This window comes from Fukomys damarensis, unplaced genomic scaffold (genome assembly GCF_012274545.1).
Source record: "Fukomys damarensis isolate Sample0158 unplaced genomic scaffold, DMR_v1.0_HiC HiC_scaffold_7, whole genome shotgun sequence".
NCBI lineage: Eukaryota > Metazoa > Chordata > Mammalia > Rodentia > Bathyergidae > Fukomys > Fukomys damarensis.
In genome coordinates this window covers 31,593,931-31,614,199 of record NW_022900919.1, presented here as the reverse complement: position 1 = coordinate 31,614,199, position 20,269 = coordinate 31,593,931, and the positions used below count along the sequence as shown (strand labels likewise).

At 38.1% G+C, this 20,269-nt stretch overlaps 1 protein-coding gene across 1 annotated transcript in view; it reads left to right on the top strand.

Annotated features, from left to right (window-relative positions):
- The window catches only part of Macrod2 (mono-ADP ribosylhydrolase 2), a 1,911,462-nt gene that overhangs the window by 1,322,266 nt on the left and 568,927 nt on the right, over positions 1-20,269 (top strand). Inside the window, exon 7 of the mRNA XM_033761012.1 lies at positions 11,345-11,375. Within this exon, the coding sequence (XP_033616903.1) occupies positions 11,345-11,375 (31 nt within the window). The remainder of the gene's footprint in view (positions 1-11,344; positions 11,376-20,269) is intronic.

Genomic DNA, 20,269 nt, shown 5'->3' with positions numbered 1-20,269 from the left:
ATATCCATTTGTGTTTTTGGATTTTAAACCTTTGTTTCTTCTCTTTGCTTCTATGTAAAGGCAGTTTACAAAGTAAACATTTTGGAACAAAATGAACATCCTTTTTGGTTCAGTAGGTTTATGGAGACGTTCTCATTTTCACATATGTAGAGTTTTCAGTGAAACATTCTTACTAGTCACATGAGCAAGCTCAGGCAAAAAGCAAGTTCTTCCCTTTGCTGGTTCCAACATTTTGCATACTAATAAATTCATAGTGGAACTAAGCCAGCTGTCTTGCAAAACATAAAGTTTGGAAGAAGACTGCTACTATTCATGGCTATGTAATAGTTTGTTTTATACTGCATGGAGCTGTATAGTTATAAACGTGAAAGCAGCTGGCAATAAATGACTTTATGACAGCTATTTCAAAGGTATAATGAAGCAAACAAAAAGAAACCAAGTTATTGCTTATAATTACGATGCCTGGATGAGCTTGCACAATGTACTCTGAACACTCTGCTGGCCCTTTCCCTGTGACCTTGCTCACAGTCTCCTATAAATGACCTTGGTCTTCAGATTACTTGGCTGTGGGGATGGGAGATGCACAATGATGTTTGTGTTTTTAAGTGCAGTTTTTTATAGGACACAGCCTCCTTTGCTATATTCATCATGTGATGAGGAAAAACTGAATAATTGACTTAAAGAAATTTTACATTAAAATATTTAGGGGGAGCAGTTTGCAATAATTTAAAAATTTTAAATTTGCTTTAACTTCAACCCAATGCGCAGGTGGGTTATTTTTATTTCTAGGAATGCATCTCTTATGATTTAGACCTAACATATTCACCAAAGTCTCATGTGATTAGAGAAGAAGAAGGTTACAGGGAACTTGATGTGGAAGGCTGTATTCTATCTCCATTCCTCACTTCTCTCTGGTTCCTACATTCCATAAGTTGAGCAGTTTTTCTTGCCATATCATTTCTGCCTTAGAGCCAGCCAACCATGGACTGAAACCACTAAATCTGCAAGCCAAACTAAAACCTCCCCTCCTTTAATTTGTGGACATCATGTATTGTGTCCTAGTGATAGAAAAGTGAATAATGCAGGATCCCATGAGAATACATTAATAAAAATATCAAGGGTATTTGTTGCATTTTGGGGTGGGAAGTATTGGGGATCAAACTCAGAACCTTGCTTTGTGAGGCAGGCACACTGTCACTGAGCTAAATCCCCTACCTATGTTGCATGGTTTTTGTTTAACACAAAAAATGACAAACAACCTGCATTAATGTAGAGTTAGTTAAATCATCAAGCTATAACCACATTGTAGAATAGTATACTGCCATTAGAAATAAATGAGGTGGATAATTATACACTGACATTGAAAAAGCTCCAAGACTTAGAACATAAAAAACTAAAACATGCTATATACTCCAGTTTGCGTAAAAAAGCATATATGGCTATGATTGTGTATGTCATATAACACAATCATTTATTCATTTATCCACTCAACACATATTTATTGCATTTCTCACACCATTCTGGGCACTGGCAATACAAGAATAAGCCAAACAAACGTCCTCATAGGAGTTAGTATCTCAATGTGGTGAATGGAAGTTGGAGAGACAATGACCAATCAAGTAACTGTGTGTCAGATGGTAGCATTGAATAGAAAAACAAAGAGCAGGCTAAGAAAACACAAAGAAGTTTAGCTAGTGACCAGGAAGAGGCTCTTTGAAGTGGTGGCATTAGCAATCTAAAAGAAACAAGAAAGAAATCTAGGCAAATGTCTGGAAAATATGGAGACATCAAGGCCAAAGGACCTGAAGTAGGATCATACTTCATGTATTAGGAGAGCTTGGCCTGTGTGGCTGGAACATGGTAAGCAGTAGAAGGTGGCAGCAAAGAAGGGTGGGAATATCCCAGTGTGATAGTATAAACCTGTAATTCCAGCACTCTAAGAAGCAGAGACAGGAAGATTGTAAGTTCAAGCCTGTTCTGGGCAATTTAGTGAGATACTCTGTCCCAAAATTAAAAAATGGGCTGGAGATGTAGGTCAGTGCAAAGATTCTGGGTACTACAAGAAAAAAAATAGGGGAGACAAAACCAGGACCTGGATTACCAGCAATTTGAGACCAGGGTTGTGGCTTTGAAAGTCTTCAAGAATGATGAGAAGTGGTAAGACAGTTGAGATGAGGGAAAAAGCAGGATCTTATTCAGCCTTTCAGATATAAGTGAGTAGAGTGCAAGAACGCTCACCATAGTATTGACCGGGGTGTTCAGTGGTGGTGAACCTATGGCACCCATGCCACAGTGGGCTGTTTGTTACCACTAAAAGCTCTAAAAGGTTCACTCCCATTGAATAAAGAGGACAGGGATATGGCTGTTAAGAGAAATGCCCTACTGCTGTCTGCCTACACCTGTTTGTTTGAGCCTTATATTCATGTAAGATTTATGTATCTAAGAAATATTGAAGGCAAAAGAAAAAATAGAATCAGTTACTCTTTGTACAGTGAAGTGAACAAGTAAGTTTTCCTTGCTGTGACTTTGTGTGTTGCCTTTCTTAACCTTTCCTCTCCTACGTGTTTAAAAAAAGGTAGCAATACTTCCAACCTGTACCACTGACATTTTCAGGGGAATGAACCAGATAATCCACATAGCACTCTTAGTCCAACACTCAGCACACTGCACTAACTCAAGAAATGGCAAGTGTTATGGTGGCCATGCTGCTTGCCTTCCAGCATATGCTATAACATTGCCTCTTTCTCTGTTATCTTAATCTTGAACTGTGGAGAAGGAGAAGATGCTGTTTTATAGCGTTACTGGATTTAATAGCTGGCCAAGCAATTTAGTTCAACCGTGCTCCTTTTATAGAGGGGAAACTGAGGCACTGGGGATATGCTTTCACTTCTCAGATCTTTAGCTAGCGAGTGAATCTTGTCCTGTACATACCATTTTGGGTTTCTACTACATCAGCATTTCGCTAGCTTCCGTCATTCACTTTCTATCTTCCGATTTACTGAATATTTTAACTGATTCTTTAAGTACTTTTATTTTCCAAGGGAACTTTATATCTTCACTTAAATGGAAAGTCAGCATTCCTTGATATAGTACATGATAATCATATAGTTGTGGTCTACTCCTGCCATAAAGATGGCTATGGTGATACTGTGGAATAAACCTTGGAATGGAAAGCACTTTTTTTTTCTTGCTCAAGTGGCTACAGGTTATTTAGGGGCAGAGGGGACCAGGAGCTGGGGTCCGTTAGTTTACTTGACTTTCATCCTTCCTGGACCAACACCTTTATGAGGCATGGTCTTAAATAGCATATGATTCTCACAGCCTCCCTGTGAAGTGAGAAGTGTAACAGTTCAAATCTTGTTGGCACATCTGGTATTGCCCCATTGGCCAGTTCCATCATTGACTGGAGGAAGAAAAAAAGTACATTGCCTCCATTTCAGTGAGTTTGGGCTGCTAAACTGGACAGCTTCAACAACATTTACTTTTCACATTTCTGGAGTCATAGAAGTCTCAGGTTGAAGTGATATCAGGTTTTCTCTCTGATTTGCTGCCTGGTTAGGCTCTCTTTCTGGTTTGAAGATAGCCAAATACTTTTTCTATTGTCATGAGAAGAAAAAATAATTTCTTTCATGTCTCTTCTTAAGGCAGTCATCCCATTCACAAGGACACCATCCTCATGACCTCATCTGACAAAGGCTCCACCTCTACATTTCATTACAATGAGTGTTAGATTTCAACAAATTTACCCCTGAGGATCATATAAACATAGTGTACTAACCTAGTGGAGAATTAGTTCAGGTTGCTATAAAATGCCTCTGACCCTTCTCTTTAGTTTAAGATAAAGGAGATGGAAAAATAAGCAGTTTTGCAAACTATAGATTGTATTATTGCAACATTTATTTATTAGATTTCTTGAGGCTGGGAAGTTTAAGATCAGGGTACTATCGGGCTGGGGATATTCTCTGGCCCTTTTTCATGTTTCAGATAGCCACTTACTCCTGTATCCTCACATGATAGAAAAAAGAGAAAACTAGCTTTCTGGCCTCTTCTCACATGAGTAATAATATCATTCATGAGGCTGCACCCTCAGTGACCTCGTTGTCTCCAAAGGGTCGCACCAGTGGGAGAAAGGCCTCAACACATGAATTGTGGGAGGGAAAAAGTGGATAAACATTTGGTACATTGCAGGGAAGCTGTGAAATCACATGGTAAATGGTGTGAATATAAAGAAGGATAAAGATTTGAGGACAATGAAAATAATGTGTGGATATTACCTTTAAAAGAGCAATGGCATTCTCTTTACCACCTCGAAATATCATACTAAATGTATACTAAGACATGGCATGGAACAGTTTAATATCAAAGTTTTCTGTAACCTAGATAAGAGGAGCATGACATAACCCACTCTTTTGATAACCAACATCTAAAGACAAAGAATGATATTGTGAATTTCATTGTTCCTATTCTAACTTCTTTAAAAGCAGAATGACTCTGATACCTGGGGTATTTTACAGTAAAGCACAGCTGTGATGAAGTCTTGTGGCACTTAACTGTCTTTGCTGGTAGATTATCTAAACAACTCTAAACACTTGGTTTTCAGCCAAGCAGTCAACTAGGGGCTATTTGAAGAGAAGGTATGTGACTTGGCTGCTGTCTGAAATGCTTCCTTGGCAGCTCTTGCATGAACAAAGTAGGAGCCAGCCATAAATTCTCAGAGAGGGTCTTAAAGACTTAGAAAAAAAAAAAAAAAAAAAGAGTCCAGAACCGATAGTGGAACACATAGAAAGGATTAGGTCAACACTAATCTTTAGGGTACAAAGATTAAACTGTGGAAAACTCATATCGATACCTTTGAGCTAAAAAGTGATTCAGAAGTACTGGCTACTGAATATGAGTCTGTTTGGGGTAATAATCAATATAGCTCCTTTCCATCTATTCTCTAACAGATGTATTTTCAAAAATTATTGAAGTAAATAAGAAATAGCAGTATCACTGAATATGCATTAAAGTGTTGATAAGAAAACATATGTTATATTTTAACTTAGGGAGATTTCTCTTTCTTAGTAGTACACAGCAAACTACACAAGATAATGGTGTTTCTTAAATGAGCTTCCTTAATTCAGTGAAGTGCAATATTATAGTTAAAAATATTTAAATGGAAGGTATATTAGGTAGCATTATTTGCTTGCAAACGATGTGAAATCTAAAACTGACTAAATGCTAGAGGATATGTATTGACTCAGCAATTGGAAGATTCTTGAGCTAGGGAGAATGTTGTTGTTAATTTCTACCAACAGGTTAGTGATATCAGAACTCTCCTTATTTTTAGCCTTGTCGCTAAACGGTCTCTCAATACCTTTTCTTGGAATCGGGGGTAGGGTTGGGATCAATCCTACCCTTTTGCAAGGTTGCTGTGTAAGAACGGGTGGTGAGACTGTGCATAAGGATGGGAGATTTCACACTTGGAAGGGCGTCAATGTGTATAATGTTTTTGATCATCTTCATGCCCCTAATATCCTTTCTTACCCACCTCCCTCTCACTTCTTTCTTCTTCTTGTCTAATAATCTCCCTTCTATTTTCTTGTCATCCTGTGTAGATGCTACATAACTTCTGCAAATGACATTTTTTCATTTTTATGGCTGTATTTTGTATAGAAACTGTTATAAAAATACAGTGAATGTTTAAATTCTAAAAAATGATTACAGAAAGACATATTGCCCTCAGTTTCCCTCAGAGGACTCTCCCGCACTTGAAACGCTCATTTCATTATTCTTGCCACTTTCCAAAAGAGTTCTGCAACTTCTCTTCATGAGTGGCTTTAGTCTGCTGATTCCTCGATTTCCTAAGTTGATTCAAAATGTTTACCTCTCATGGTCATTTCTGACTTTGAGGAACAGCCAGAAGCCACATGGTGCCAGATCAGTTGAATAAAGTGGATGAGGGCATACAGTACTATTTATATGAGCCTTCTTTTCCATTGGATGGCACTTGGCAGCAGCATTCGCTCTATAATTTTTTTTTATCACAGCTCATAAAGGCAATCACAAAAGACTTTCAAAATGCTTTAGAACATGACAAGAACATGGTATAAATGTCTTTGAAGTAAGGGGGTATTTTGTGGGTGATTAACAGCAATGTGGCTTTACTGTAATAAATTGCTTTTAAATTTAAGCATTCATGGTATATTTCGATCATATCTCATGTATACACTACATTTTCTTTATTCATTTGCTTTTAGGCTTCTAGGCTGGTTCCACTTCTTGGATATTACACATTAGGCCACAATAAACATGGGTACATAGATATCTCTATGGTAACTGGCTTTCAGATATGTACCACAGAGTAGTTTAGCTAGATCAACTGGTAATTCTATTTTTAGTTTTTTGAGGAACTTCCATATTGATTTTCACATTATCTATTTTCATTTACATTCCCACCTGTAAGGTTAAAAGAATTCCTTTTTCCCCTGAATTATTACTAGCATTTATTGTTTCTTTTTGTATTCCTGATGGTAACCATTGAAAGGAATCCACCTGATTTTCATCAAGGGCCTGAGGAAAGGACGCTTTTGACTTAGGATTTATTACTTCGATTTTGAAACAGTGTTAGAATCAAGACAGGGAAGATTGAGGGACTTTCCTTCCTTGCTCTCAAGTTACTGAGACAGAAAGGAGAGAAATGGAGACAGAACAAGAGGATTGGAAACAGAATCTACAGCCATAAGTATCTCAGTGCTTTTATAAGTGCTTGAAATCAACACTCTGGGCTAAGGAAGTATTTTCCAGTTAGTGGCCCAATCTACCATTTCGCAAAAGAAAAATCCTCTCTCTGTATTAAGTCAAATGATTTTTTTTTTCTCCCAAGACAGCAAGCTTATGCTGGCTTGAGAAAACTTAGCTAAAGTCAAGTGCTATAAAGCAAATTACTGATGGCTGTATGATCAGACCTGATTAGCCAGGAGACGTCCTGTTGCCCGTTTGCTGGAAGGAGATTGTACAGCTTTAGAAATTGGGCTGCCATTGTCATTTCCAAAATTCTGTGATTGCTGAATTATGTGCACTTCAAACAAACCAGGATAATTAGTCTGGGTTTTGGTACCATCTATCATCCCTCTGTGAGAGGATTTCTAAGTCAAGCGGTTATGTTAAATACAGCTTTGAAATAAGGATGTCCTATGCTGTTCACCTTTGGTGGACCCATGAGAAATTTATCATAGCAAAGAACACAGATTGTATGCTGCACAATCCCTTAGTTGAGCTCTCTCTCTTTTCTCTTTGCGTTTCTCCCTCCGTTACTGCCTCCCTCTGCCTTATATCTCTCTTTTAAGTAAAGAAAGTGATTAATGGAGGATATTTAGTTTAGATGAATATTAGGCAAAATTATTTTATGTAAAATTAATTTTCCCCAATATTGTATTTCCATCTCTGCTTTATCATTCATTGCCTTTTTGTTTGAATTAACACAACAGTGTCATCCAACTCATCCTCCATTGTATTACCACTTGCCTTCAGATTTAAGGCAACAATGTCGTTTTCAGTTGAAGCTATTTGTCCTTGTTAAAACATACAAGGGATTTGGTACTTTCAGAAAAATTATTAACTTGCATGATTGATTCTAAGATAGAACTGGGAGCTGAGGTAAATGAAAATCACCATTAACCGCTCAGTACTTTCTTTCTTCTGCTGCCTCTGGTGGGAGAAGAGCTTTTATCTAAAGGGGTAGCAGAAGGTAGTTGGCTCAGATCAGTTCCTCAGAGTTCAGGGTGCTGGATGTCTTTTAAGAAATGCCCTCGGAAACAGCCCATGTGGAAGAGAGGCAGGGAGTAGCAGTGGGCTGAGGGAGAAGGCAAGCATCGTACAGGTCCTGGGCCAGCCCCGCGGTTCCCATGTGAGCCCTACGGATTGAAGGGCCCTTTGTCACTGCTCTGAGTGAGCCCCAGTGGCCAGGACTTTGTATCCTTCGTTGGTCACCTGTCAGTGTGGGCTGTCCTGGAAAGAGGCTTGACCCAGAGTGAGGTGGTTCTTTGGATCTAAAGTACTCTCTGAAAATGCTGGTGGCTAAAAGTACTCCCAGTTCTAGGCCCTAGATTCTAGGGCAGTGATCCTTGACCAGGGGAGATTTTTATCCTTGAGGGGACATTTAGTGATGCGAATATTTTGGATTGTCACATCTGGAAGAATGCTGCTGGCATGTAGTGGGTAGTGTCGAGGGATCCTGCTAAACATGCACAGGACAGCTTCTAAGAACAAAGAATTATCTGGTCCACATATCAATAGGCTGAATGAGGGAAGCTCTTTTCTAGGGCAACAGGCCCCTTTCTGTCTAGTCTGAAGGGATCCTGCTAAACATGCACAGGACAGCTTCTAAGAACAAAGAATTATCTGGTCCAAATATCAATAGGCTGAATGAGGGAAGCTCTTTTCTAGGGCAACAGGCCCCTTTCTGTCTAGTCTGGAAGTTAGCATCAGTGGAACATTTGTCACAGTGTTTTGTGTTCCTAATTCCTCATATTTTTTCCCCTCAGTACTGTTAATTGAACCCAGTATATTGCACTGAGATATTTCCCCAGATCTTTTTCTTATTTTGAAACAGGGTCTCACTAAAGCACTAAGTTGCCTGGGGCTGAGCTTGAATTTGCAAGCCTCCTGCCTCAGCCTCTAGAATGCTGGAATTATAGGTCTGAGCCACTTGGCTAACTTAATTCTCCAGCCAACTTTTTCAGGCTGGCCCCCTGTTTTCCCTTTACTATGCGGTAAGGTAGCACTCAGAAAAGTTAAAAGTAAAGTGCCCACTTCACATGGTGGAAGGACACAGAGGTAGGACTTGAGGTGGGCCTGCTTGTTAAAAACATTGTGGTATCTTCTGCTTTTCCTTCGAGGGCGTTCAGAACACCATATTGCCAAATATACCATTTTAGTACATGGACTAATCTGAACTAAAGACCCTAAAAAAAAAATGCAGGATATTTTGACCTTCATTTGTAGAAGCAGATTAAATTCCCATGTGAAAGATGTCCTCTATACCAGAAGCAAAGGAACATTCTTGTAGGCCAGGAAAGGAACTCAAGGACAAGAGAAATCTGTCCAAACAATCCTTGCTATACCAACTCTTATTTTCCTAGTCACCTCCCCACCTGAGTACTACCCAGCCGATGCCCCTTGGTCTTGCCATATTTTTACTACTTAACACTCTGTCCACATGCTTTATGAAGAAGCTTCACTGTCACCTAAAACTTGTGTTAAATAGATTTGTGTGCTTTGCTCCTATTTTTCTGTCTTACATCAATTTAATTCTCAGCCCTAGCTGAAAAAACTTATGATAGTCGAGATAAGTTTTTGCTTTCCATATATCTGAAATGGTTGATGCAAAAGTTATTGAAACTTTCTTTTCCCCAAAGTTCAGTGTTCAGTTTTCTCTCACAGAATCAATGGGGCTTCAGCTATATGCTTGCTTCTCTCTATTCCACTTAAATGGCATAGCAGAGCATGAGTGACACAGCACAAATTATTGGGATAATTCTGAATCTTCTCTAATTTATATTTTCAGTAGACTCTTCCTGAACTCTGAGCCCTTCATGTTAGTAACTGGTTGCTTATAGTGAACTTGTGGTTGATACTGAGAGAAAGACTTGTTGGGGTCTAGGTGAATACCTGTAAGGAAACGGCAGTGTTTTCAGATTTCGTTTTATACTATTGCTTTTATGTCCTTGGGTGAGTTGGATCATTTGAGAGTATTGTTTGATCTTATTAGCACCTCACAAACAATGGGGGCAGTGGAGGTAACAAACCTGTTGTTGTAGCTGAATAGAAAGGTGCTCGCCTAGCAGATGCAAGACCTTGGCTTTGATCTCCAGCAGCAATGCAAACAACAACAAAACAAAAACAACATGAAGAATTCAATATTGAGCTCCATATAAATAAAAAACCACATCTATATTGTCCTAGAAACTACCCTATTTTCTTAATAATAAGAAGAAAATAGCATTAACATTTTCCAGCAAGATTTTGTAGGAGCGGAAAAAATACCTTTCATTTTGCAGATAAATATTTGAGCTTAGTAGAGTCCATTATTAATTTCTCTAAAGTGAAATCACAACTTTTGATGATTTCAGAAGAAAGAATAACCGTCTATTCTATAAAATGTTACAGGAAATAAAATACAGTGCATATTAACCCATTTTGTTATTATTATTGATCTCAATAGTAATGTTAGCTATTATTGTGGGTAACAATTATAGCTTTTAGATTCTAGTACAGAATGTAAAAAAATCTATTATTAATTGCCAAAATGAATTTCTATATAGGTTTTCAAAATTGAAAAATATGAAGATCAGGAAGGTTAAAATAACTTAATTGAAGGCCGGGGATTATATCAGTGGTGCCACTGTCTGCCTAGCAAGCGCAAGGTCCCGAGTTTGAGCACCAGTATGAAACAAACAAACAAAAACCAATTTAATTAATTTACATGGAAATATATTGGCAGAAGACATGACCATACCTAGATTACTTTCTATAATTAGCCTAACAGAGTAAAACCAACATTTATACTTGTTCATTATTTTAGTCAAATATTTTATGTATTGCTCCGCAAAACATGGTGTAAGCAGTAATGTGTCAGGAAATGTTTAAAGATCAGCTCCTGAAAGGGGAGAATGGTATATGCTATAAAAGTTAATCTTAAATTTTACTGACATACAACTTACATGTAAGAATAAATACAATTTCTCTTTATTATAAATTCTCAATAGTCCTGTGAGTCTCTCTAAATATTTTTGGTGAATTTTATCCAAATTTTCTCTCTGTAGCCAGGCCACAATTTCACTTGTCCCATGATTGTGAGTCTTGAATGTTAATTGATATTTTCATATTTCAAAACATCAGTACAACAGCATATAACTCAGAGCTGAGATGTTCAAGAGTTACCAACATGTGCTATTCCTACTGCACTTGTACAACAGAGATAATCTCTAAAGCATGAGTAACAGGAAAATGTGGCGAAGGAATTGGAGTGTTAGTTCTGACTGTTGGTTGACTTAGCTTTGATACCATCAATTTCACTGTATTTCTTTATGTAATTTAGTTTTCTTTATAATGATCATTTAACAATTGGCTCACAAGTTTCCTAAAAATTTAACTGTTGGGTTTTGAAAGTTGGCATAATTGCAGATAAGGAAAAGTTTTCAGTTAATCAAACATTCCTAGGTTAGAGAGTCTCTTACTCTCACTAGCAGCTCTGAGTGTGTAAAAAGAGGGCTTCCCATTGTCAAGCAAAACAAATATCAAGATAATACTGGGCAGACTCATTCCTTTAGAATTTATTGTTATTTCTGTGGTTTATTCACAGGCATTTCCCTGCATCTCAACAGGCATTTATGGTAAGTGATCTAGCTTTTGTTAATGTTTGTATTTCTTTGTTTTTTGTTGTTCAGTTGAGGGAGGGAGAGAGAGTGTATTTAACTGAAAAATAAAAGGTACTCTGATGAATTTTTTTTTGCTGTGATTTAAAGAGACTCAAAATGCAGGACGAATCTCATTAAGAAATTGAAGGGGCAATTGAGATTCTTTTGTGTTCTTGAATTTAGTCGTATTGGATATCATATGAGATGGTTTGACGCAGTATGCCTTGAAGTCTTTTGTAAAGCTAAAAATTTTGTTTTGATGAGATTGACCTCTAATAGTGTTTTATTTAATAAAGTCAAGTTTCACCTCAGAAAAGGGTAAAGTAAATCAAGCCTAGCATTATCACTATTTCGTTGCAAATTACAAAGTAATAGAAACATTAAGATGCATACACATGTATGTCTGCATTTTCAAAGTTTTGAAAAATCCAATGAAGTGACTGTTAATATAAATACAGAATTTTAATCTGCAAATATTTTTTTGGTATTGATGGATTGTTTAAAATACTGAATACTTTACCTACAGATGAAAACAAAATATGTTTTAATTACTTGCTTAACTTGCCTAAAGAACTATAAATATTCCAGTTACATTGATTGTTTATGCTTTTCTCCTACAACCACAAATAAGCCTGTTTTACAATATTAAGGTACAGCAGAGTGCATTTGTAATTTTTGGGTTTTCTGATCGAAGTAAAATAGGTTAACATTTTGGAACTTAAATTTCTTATATGGATCTTAGCTGAAAAATAAAATATACAAATACCTTTAGAAGCCAGGTGTGGTGTGCACATCCGTAATCCCAGCTCTTGGGAGGCTGAGGCAGGAGGATCTCATACCAATCCCCCCCCAAAACAAACAAAAAACCCACAACAAATACCTTTAGAAAGGTTTTGATTCATTGCTACAAGGAAAGGGTACTTAGATTGATATCTGATGAGAATAAAATAGAAAATAAAATAGACTGAAGGAAATTAAGTGGCAAAAGACTTGGCCACACATTTAAAGGTGCACTTTCCATTTCTCCCGACCCCTATCTAGGAATCAGGGTCCCATGACATAGAAATGGGATAGACCGTATGTGCAGTTATCCTGATCATTAGCCTTCTTTCTGCCTCACAAATGCCCTGTAGACGTCTTCAATATTTATTTGCTCAAGGGAAACATTATGTACAAAGTTTACCTGGGAAAGAACCCAACTCTTTATTTCTATGTATAGTCAAGCCAGACTCCAGTGAATAAATGGTTTTCATTTTGAGAATTTTCATTCTTCATAATCTTGATTTCCATGAAAATAATGAACAAAAACTCCACTGCCTAAGCCAAGACTATGCACATCATTTTGTTTATTGCCTTATCAGATTGTTGGTGTGTGTTTTGTTTCCGAGAGTTTTATGGTAATATGTGAAGAACTTGAAAAGAATTCATTTAGTGTATTATTAAAAAGGAAATGACTAGAAAAAGAAAAACAAAAAGTAAAGGCAGATGAGGAAAGCCATACAATTAGAGGCTTTAGAATGGACACTAAGAGTTAAATTGAATCTGAAGTGGCTTATAGTCCATTTTAATCCACAAATGACAGGAATTTCTCTCCAAAGGAGTAATATGACTCAAAATCCCTTAACTGGCTCCAGACTCTTTTGTGGTGAATCTAGGGGAATAGTGAAGAATATTAGGTAGGACAGAATAGGTTGCTAGAAGGGTTATCATCAGGCAAGCCTAGCCATTGTCACAAAGCTAGGTCACAGAATAGAGTTCCAAGTCCTGGATACTCATATCTTTCTCTTTCTTAGGAAGATTTTTATTTATTTATTTATTTATTTATTTATTTATTTATTTATTTATTTTTTGCTATCAGTATTTTATTTTATTTTTCCTTTTTAGGAAGATTTAAAAGTGAGGCTCATATCCATAAAGGTTAGATGCCATCTTGGTTGGCTTCACTGGGCCTGAGACCTAGATTTACTTTTAGCCTCATGACACTTATTTAATAACTTTTAGGCCCTTTATGTGCAAGAAACATTCAGCACTATGCAGTTGAAAAATTATTTCATATATCCCTTTTGTTGTTAAATTTTTCCATCCATTTAGTCTTCCATTCTCTTCTTGGATCTATATATTATAGATTAGTTCTTGCTCTTATTCAGAGACTTGCTCCTCCTTTCTGGTTAACCAGAGAAATATTATTTTTATTTATGAGAGGTATGAGATAGTACTTTATTTAAAGACAGTAATCCTCAGTTACAAAGGAAAAATCTTTAAAAAGCAATTAAAGAAAACTAACATTTTTGTAAGTCATGCTAGAATGGATTTATATCAAGTTTTCCAAATAATCTTTTGGTTCCACCACTTACCTATCTCATTCTATATTTCAAACCTTTCTCGATTAATTATTCTAAAATACCATTTAGTTCATATTTCCCATCTGCTCAATTCCACATAGTGCCCTGCAGACTAATACCCATCCTTCATGGACACCCCCAACCCCACATTAGTGCTTTCAAAATTTGTGAGAGAGAGCCTGGGATTTAGGTACAAGGGCCCAAGTTTGATCCCTGGTAGTAAAAAAAAATACACACACACACACACACACACACACACACACACACACGCAAAAAAACAAAACAAACAAAATTTGTGAGAGAGATAGAAAAATAATCTCTCTTTGAGGATGTAAATTAATATGTGAAAAAACGTATACATGCCTTTGCACCTTGAGAAGAGGATATAGTTTGCTGTATTTTCAAAAATTTTTACCATAGAAATTATTATTCTCTCAACCTTTCTCCGGGTTAGTGTTTTCTCCAGAATACAGGTTGAAAAGTTTTTTGGTATCCACCCATCCTAACATGTCCTCTGCAACCCACATGTGATCTAATCAAGCTGAGAATGTGTTGCGTATATAACAAGGTTGATCCTCGGTCTTTTCCTGAAACACTTATACCCTGCATGTGTATGCACACACCAAACCTATATACACTACTATGCACTAGGCTTGATCTCAAAAAGGTCTTCTTGAGTAAACCAGCGCTTACTGGCCAGCCAAGGGGTGCTCAGAAGATCAGCTGAAAGTTTAAATTAAAAAAGGAAAACTTATGACACTAAAAAGTGAATTAGGAAGAATGATGAGATAGTGTTTTTGAAGTGAGGGGGAATAGTCCGAGGATTTTGAGGGGGATTGATGGCAATGTCTTTTACTGTAATAAATTTTTAAAAAATTGTAAACGTTTGTAAATATTCACTGTTTTGTTTGATGACACCATCTTTTATCTTCTGAAATCCTTCTGTATTTGTATATGGACAATTATCAAATGCTCCGTAATGCTGTTCAGATTTTTGCTCACGCATTCTGTAGTTGAGCCAGTTTGGAATTATTTAATGCTGTGACACCCAGCCTTTTTGATATCAAGGATTGGTTTTTTGGAAGACAATATTTCCCCGGACGGCATAGGAGATGGTTTGGAGATTAGACTCTCATAAAGAGCCTGCAACTGAGATGCCTTGCGCTCGCTGGCAGTTCATTGCAGGATTCCTGCTCCTGTGAGAATCTAATGCCTGGCTACTAATCTGACAAGAGGTGGAGCTGAGGGGGTAATGAGAGCAATGGGGAGCAGCTGTGACTACAGACGAAGCTTTGCTCTCACCAGCATGGTTCACCTCCTGAAGTGATGGCTGGTTTCTAACAGGGCATGGAACGGTGCTGGCCTATGGCCCCTAATTTAAAGATTAGGGATTTGCTAGTACATATTCTTTTCAGGTCCAATACCTAGCAAAGTACTTTGTCTATAGGAGAAGCTCAGAAAATGTGTCATTATTGTTTTGCTTTTTTTTCTTTGGTACTGGGGATCGAACTCGGGTCCTGGCACTTGTGAGGCAAGTGGTGGCACTACTGAGCTAAACCGCTGGCCGAATATGTCATTGATGACAGTGCCAGTAATTGTAACACAAATTGTTGCCTGAAAAGATAAAGAAACAAGAATCATTGACTGGTGAAATAATAGGTAACTAAAGCTAACCAGCTGGTAATTTCTTGTTTTAATTTATTTTAACTAGTACATAAAACATGGAAATAATAGATATTGATGGGTACTCTAATATTTCAATGCTCATGCAATGTTCAAAGCAGGGCAAACTTATCTTTTGCCTCCAACATCTACCATCTCTTCATGGTGAAAACAGTCAAAACCATTTCTTTTGGCTCAGGAAGTATATAGTGCCTTATCTATAGCCACCCTTCCCAGGTGGTATTTGTGGAGTAGGCAAACATCTCTAGTTCTTTGTTTTAATAGAAAACAAATGTGTTAGTAAAAAGCTTTCTCAAACTGGGAATGGTATTTGTGGGCATGACACAGAACATCCAGACAAGGTAAAAAAGAAACACATTACTCAGAGAGCCAAGCTGAGTATAGTGTCTTCACATAAGAAGAAAAAACAAAACAACAGTATACCTCTGCAGTTTATTATGGTCCTTGGGACAATGGTTAGTCAGTCATGAAAGTCAGCTGTCTGGCCTCTCCTGACTTTCTCTGACATAACCTCATCCCAGCCCACTTCTGCAGCAGCTGTGATTTCTCAGCTACTTATTTGCTTTACATTTACCTTCACTTTTATATTTATGGCTTGCAAAATCACAGTGTTTCATTTGAGAAAGCTATACCAGTAACATAGACCAGATGGACATATTTGTGTCTTTCCACAGTGTCAGAACTTATTGAATAACAACAATTTCATGAATTATGCCAATTTGTTGGCATTATCTGGCCCATTTCTCAAGATTTACTCAACAACTATTGAGCTGGGCAATCAGAGGTAGGTATATTCTCTCTTAATTACTAATATCTATAACATTCAAGTCACACAGCAAGCATTATAGAGCAACTTACAAAAGGGTGATAGTGGCTACAGGAGTGGAAAAGGTAGAGAGCTCACAGAAATGTGAAACGTCACCACAGCTGCCTAGATCAAATTACGGACCAGGAAGAGCTTCATCCAGGCATGAGGCACAGGAGGCAGGCATAAGGCTACAGGCACGAGGCAGGAAACAAGGCACGGGGCTTATTGAGCAGAGTTGGGCAAAGCCTGAATCTGGGCAGCAGGCAGTTTGTGTGGAGCCTCTTCGTGCAGGGAAATGGAGCTGAGCTGGTGAGTGACCTGTCCACCTTGCAACGTGCCCAGCAGGCAGTCTGCTGAGATGACCAGCCCTGTGGCACCACTGCACCCGCAGTGTTGGGTGCCCCTCCCTTTCTGTCACCCAAGCGAGAGAACTGCATCGTGCGTTGGCTTGGTGTATCTGACGAGCTCGTGGGGGCCTGGTATTCTCGGATATAACTTAGATACTCCGTGAGTCCGCGTGTCCTTGATTTAATCTGGTAAGTTTACAGGTGGCGATCTTTATTAACAAGATTATTTATCACTTTAGGCCTACGACTGTGCTATGTAGCTGGGAATTGTTTTCTTTTCTTTTTCCAGATAATTTCGGTGTGCCCAACATTTTATGGTTATCTTTCACACAGACAGCTTATCAGGTCATCCTGCCAAACTGCTGCTTTATAAAATGCAGTCTTTCCAGACAAAGCACTGACTGAAAGCTACCATTGCATACAACAAGGATTGGGCACAGCCCACTCTATTCAGTGGTCCTTTTTACTCAAATATTAACTGTGACAGAATTGCCTTTTGAAAAAATTTGGTTCTTCAATCACCAAGAAAAAGCTGATACCAGGCTAACTTCAATAGTGAACATTCCAAGTTCAAAGGACTTTGCCCACTGGCAATACTCTGGGGTCCTCCCCTAGTCTTCCTCCCACTATTCAGCTTGCAGAGACAAATCTTTTAAAGCAGGAAAGCTAACCTGACCTCTGTGTGTATGTATATGTGTCTGTCTGTCTACTACTGAGGTTTGAACCCAGGACCTTCTACTAAGCTACATCCCCTGCCTCTCTTTAACTTTTATTTTGAGACCAGGTCTCACTAAGTCACTAAGTTTCCAAAGCTAGGCTTAAATTTAGGATTCTCTTGCCTCAAGCTCTTAAAGTACTAGGATTATAGGCATGCACCACCTTGCCCCACTAGTCGAATATTTGGTAGACTTTTTAAGTACGTAGACTGAAGAATATCCACCCTGTGCCTCAATCTGACTTCAGGAGACATGATTGAAATAGGCTCTGCTTCCTTTGAAGTTTCCTGGGAAGGAGAACCGGACTTTTTCTCCCAGTCAGCAGCAGCTGGTGGCTGCTTCCATGAAATTCTTCCAGGACAGCTCTGCAGGCTGCCTGCTTACACTCAGGATGAAAAGCCACATTTGGTAAAATATCAAGGAAAGGCTTGTGTTACTTTTGGAAAAAAAAAACAAAAACAAATCCAGGTGATGCTTATGCAGTCTCTGAATCTCCAGATTCCTGTTAAAAATTTGAATTGGCCTCTGAACCCATCTTGGAGGGAAGAGATTTGAATTTATATGATGAAAATTTCAGACCCCGTGCATGCCTTCTGCCCTCAGAGCCCTGTTTGGATGCCCTGGTGCTAATAAGTTTAACAGGAGAGGTCAGACATGAAACATGGCGATGGAATTTTTACTAAGTACCAAAGAGTGAAAATAATTTTAATCTATTTTGTGAGAATCAGTGGAATTAACATGTACGAAGTCCAGGTGGAAAATGGTATCTCTTGAGTACAAGAAAAAAAAAAAAAAGAAGAAGAAGAAGAAAACACTTGAGGCTTGCTTCCCAGGTACAATGTGGCATTTGTAGGGAAGAAGGAATGTTGGACATTGAGTTATTGGCTGGAAAAGTGCAGAAAACTTTAAACACAGGACAACTTGGCAGAAGCACATCCTGTATTTATTCATTACATTTATGTTATCAATGTGGAAAGCTTGTTTCTGTCAAATCCCCCGCCTTCCCTCTGGTTTCCACCACATGCTGCTAGGGCACAACTTTCTAACTGAATCCCTCATTTGCATTCGAGTTTGTGCTGCTTCTAATGGTATAAAGGAGACCAACGTGATGTTTTGTTAACCTTCTATGTAACAATGGCAAATATTTTATCAGCCTTATCTGCCTAAATTAATAGACAGAAATTGGGAAGAAACCAGGATGTTCTCGGATGACCGTGCTAAGGGCATGCCCTCCTCTGTCAGCTTCAAATGCTGACAGATTTGAGAAGGTGTGACGGCCACTGTGTACAATTCTGGGCTTGTTGGAATAGGACTCTTATGTAAGGCATTTGGAAACCAGAGCAAAACTGATGAAAATATGCACCCCTTCCTTTCATCTCCCTAGCTGCCTCCCCTTCTTTTTGCTTTCTTCTCTTCTCTTTGATATTTCCATTTGCTTTGAAAACTTCCTTTCAGGTGGTCTAATGATCACTCTTTTTCCTGTCATAAGATTTGTCTTCTGGCATCCTGCATTTTTTTATCCTCTGTCAAATTATTTCAACTATAAGGAACATTATCACTCTTGGAGATCCTTGAATTAATTGTGGGCCCTCAAAGCAAAATCACATTAGAATTAGTGTAACTCATTTCCCTTGATAAAATGCAGTGGAGGGACCGAACCCATTGCAATAATAATCACAGTACATATTATTTTATATACTAACCCTTATGAGTCAGGAGAGTGGGAACAAGAGACAACACAATTCTGTCCATCGTTTCCAGGCCTCTGAAGGCTTCATGTTTGAATGCAGCATCAGCCAATACATTTATACACACACATTTAGGAATACTTTCCTCAGAACATGGTACAAACTCCTTTTTTTTTTATTTCTCTAAATTGCATGGGTCTTTAATATTAAAAAGTCATCAGTCTAAAAAAGCCAAAGCACTAACACTGGGAAATAGTTTCAAGTGTCCCAAAGCCATATTTGCTATGCAGTGGACAAATAAATGCCAGGGAGACACATTGGCAGGGTCTCTCAGGGGATCTGCCGAAAAGAAGGCAAATCCCAGAAAGTTAGCTTTCCGGTGTCACACATGCAGGGAGAAAGCAATGTCAGTCTCCCTATTGCAAGTAAACAATTTTGGGACTTAATAAAGATATTATTTCACATAGGAGATTTCAACACTGTCACTGTTTTGGAGTTCTGGATGTGTGCACCGTTGTGGTTGTGCCAAGGTGAAACTTTGACTAAGGACTAACAGGAGCAAATGAGTTCCAACCTACCTCTTCCTCAGAGGCTGCCACACATTGTTACGCTATGTCTTTTAAAAATGACTTTTGTTGTAGAAGAAGCATTAAAACATCATGCTTTCTAAGAAAACAGAAAAACTACATTAGAAAATTACAGGGCCTATACATTTCATATTCACTTCAGGGATGTCTTTCAGACACATCAAAAAATAGGAGCACGGCTGAGATGCCCTCTCGAAAGAGCTGTTGGGTAGTGTTTGAGAATTGACCACTCTTAAGTGTGATCACTGAAATAATTTTTATGTGGTTGCTCATTTTCCTCATTCAGTCTTGGATAATGCTCCTTTATCTTGCTCCTTGTACGTACTTGTATCTGAAGGGGGAGATTAAATAAATGTAGCTCAGCGCTCCTTACAAAAGACTTCAAAAAGAACAGTTTTTGACAGTCTAAGAAAAGTCAAGTATGTTTATTTCTTTAGGACAGTGATTTCCATGTCAAATCCTTTTCAGTCAGTGGTTCTATTTTTAAAATGTCCCTTGAGGATGCATTGGAAAGAGACTCTATGTATTAGTTAGGGCAAAGCTAAGCTGCTGTAACAAAGAGTCTCCAGACTAGAGCAGCTCAGTGAATATAGATGTTTATTTCTCTCCTTTTTAAATTCCAGCATAAGCATTCTGTTTGCGGAATGATTTGTTCCACTCTGTCATTCAAGGAACCAGGAATCTGCTATGGTGTCAAGT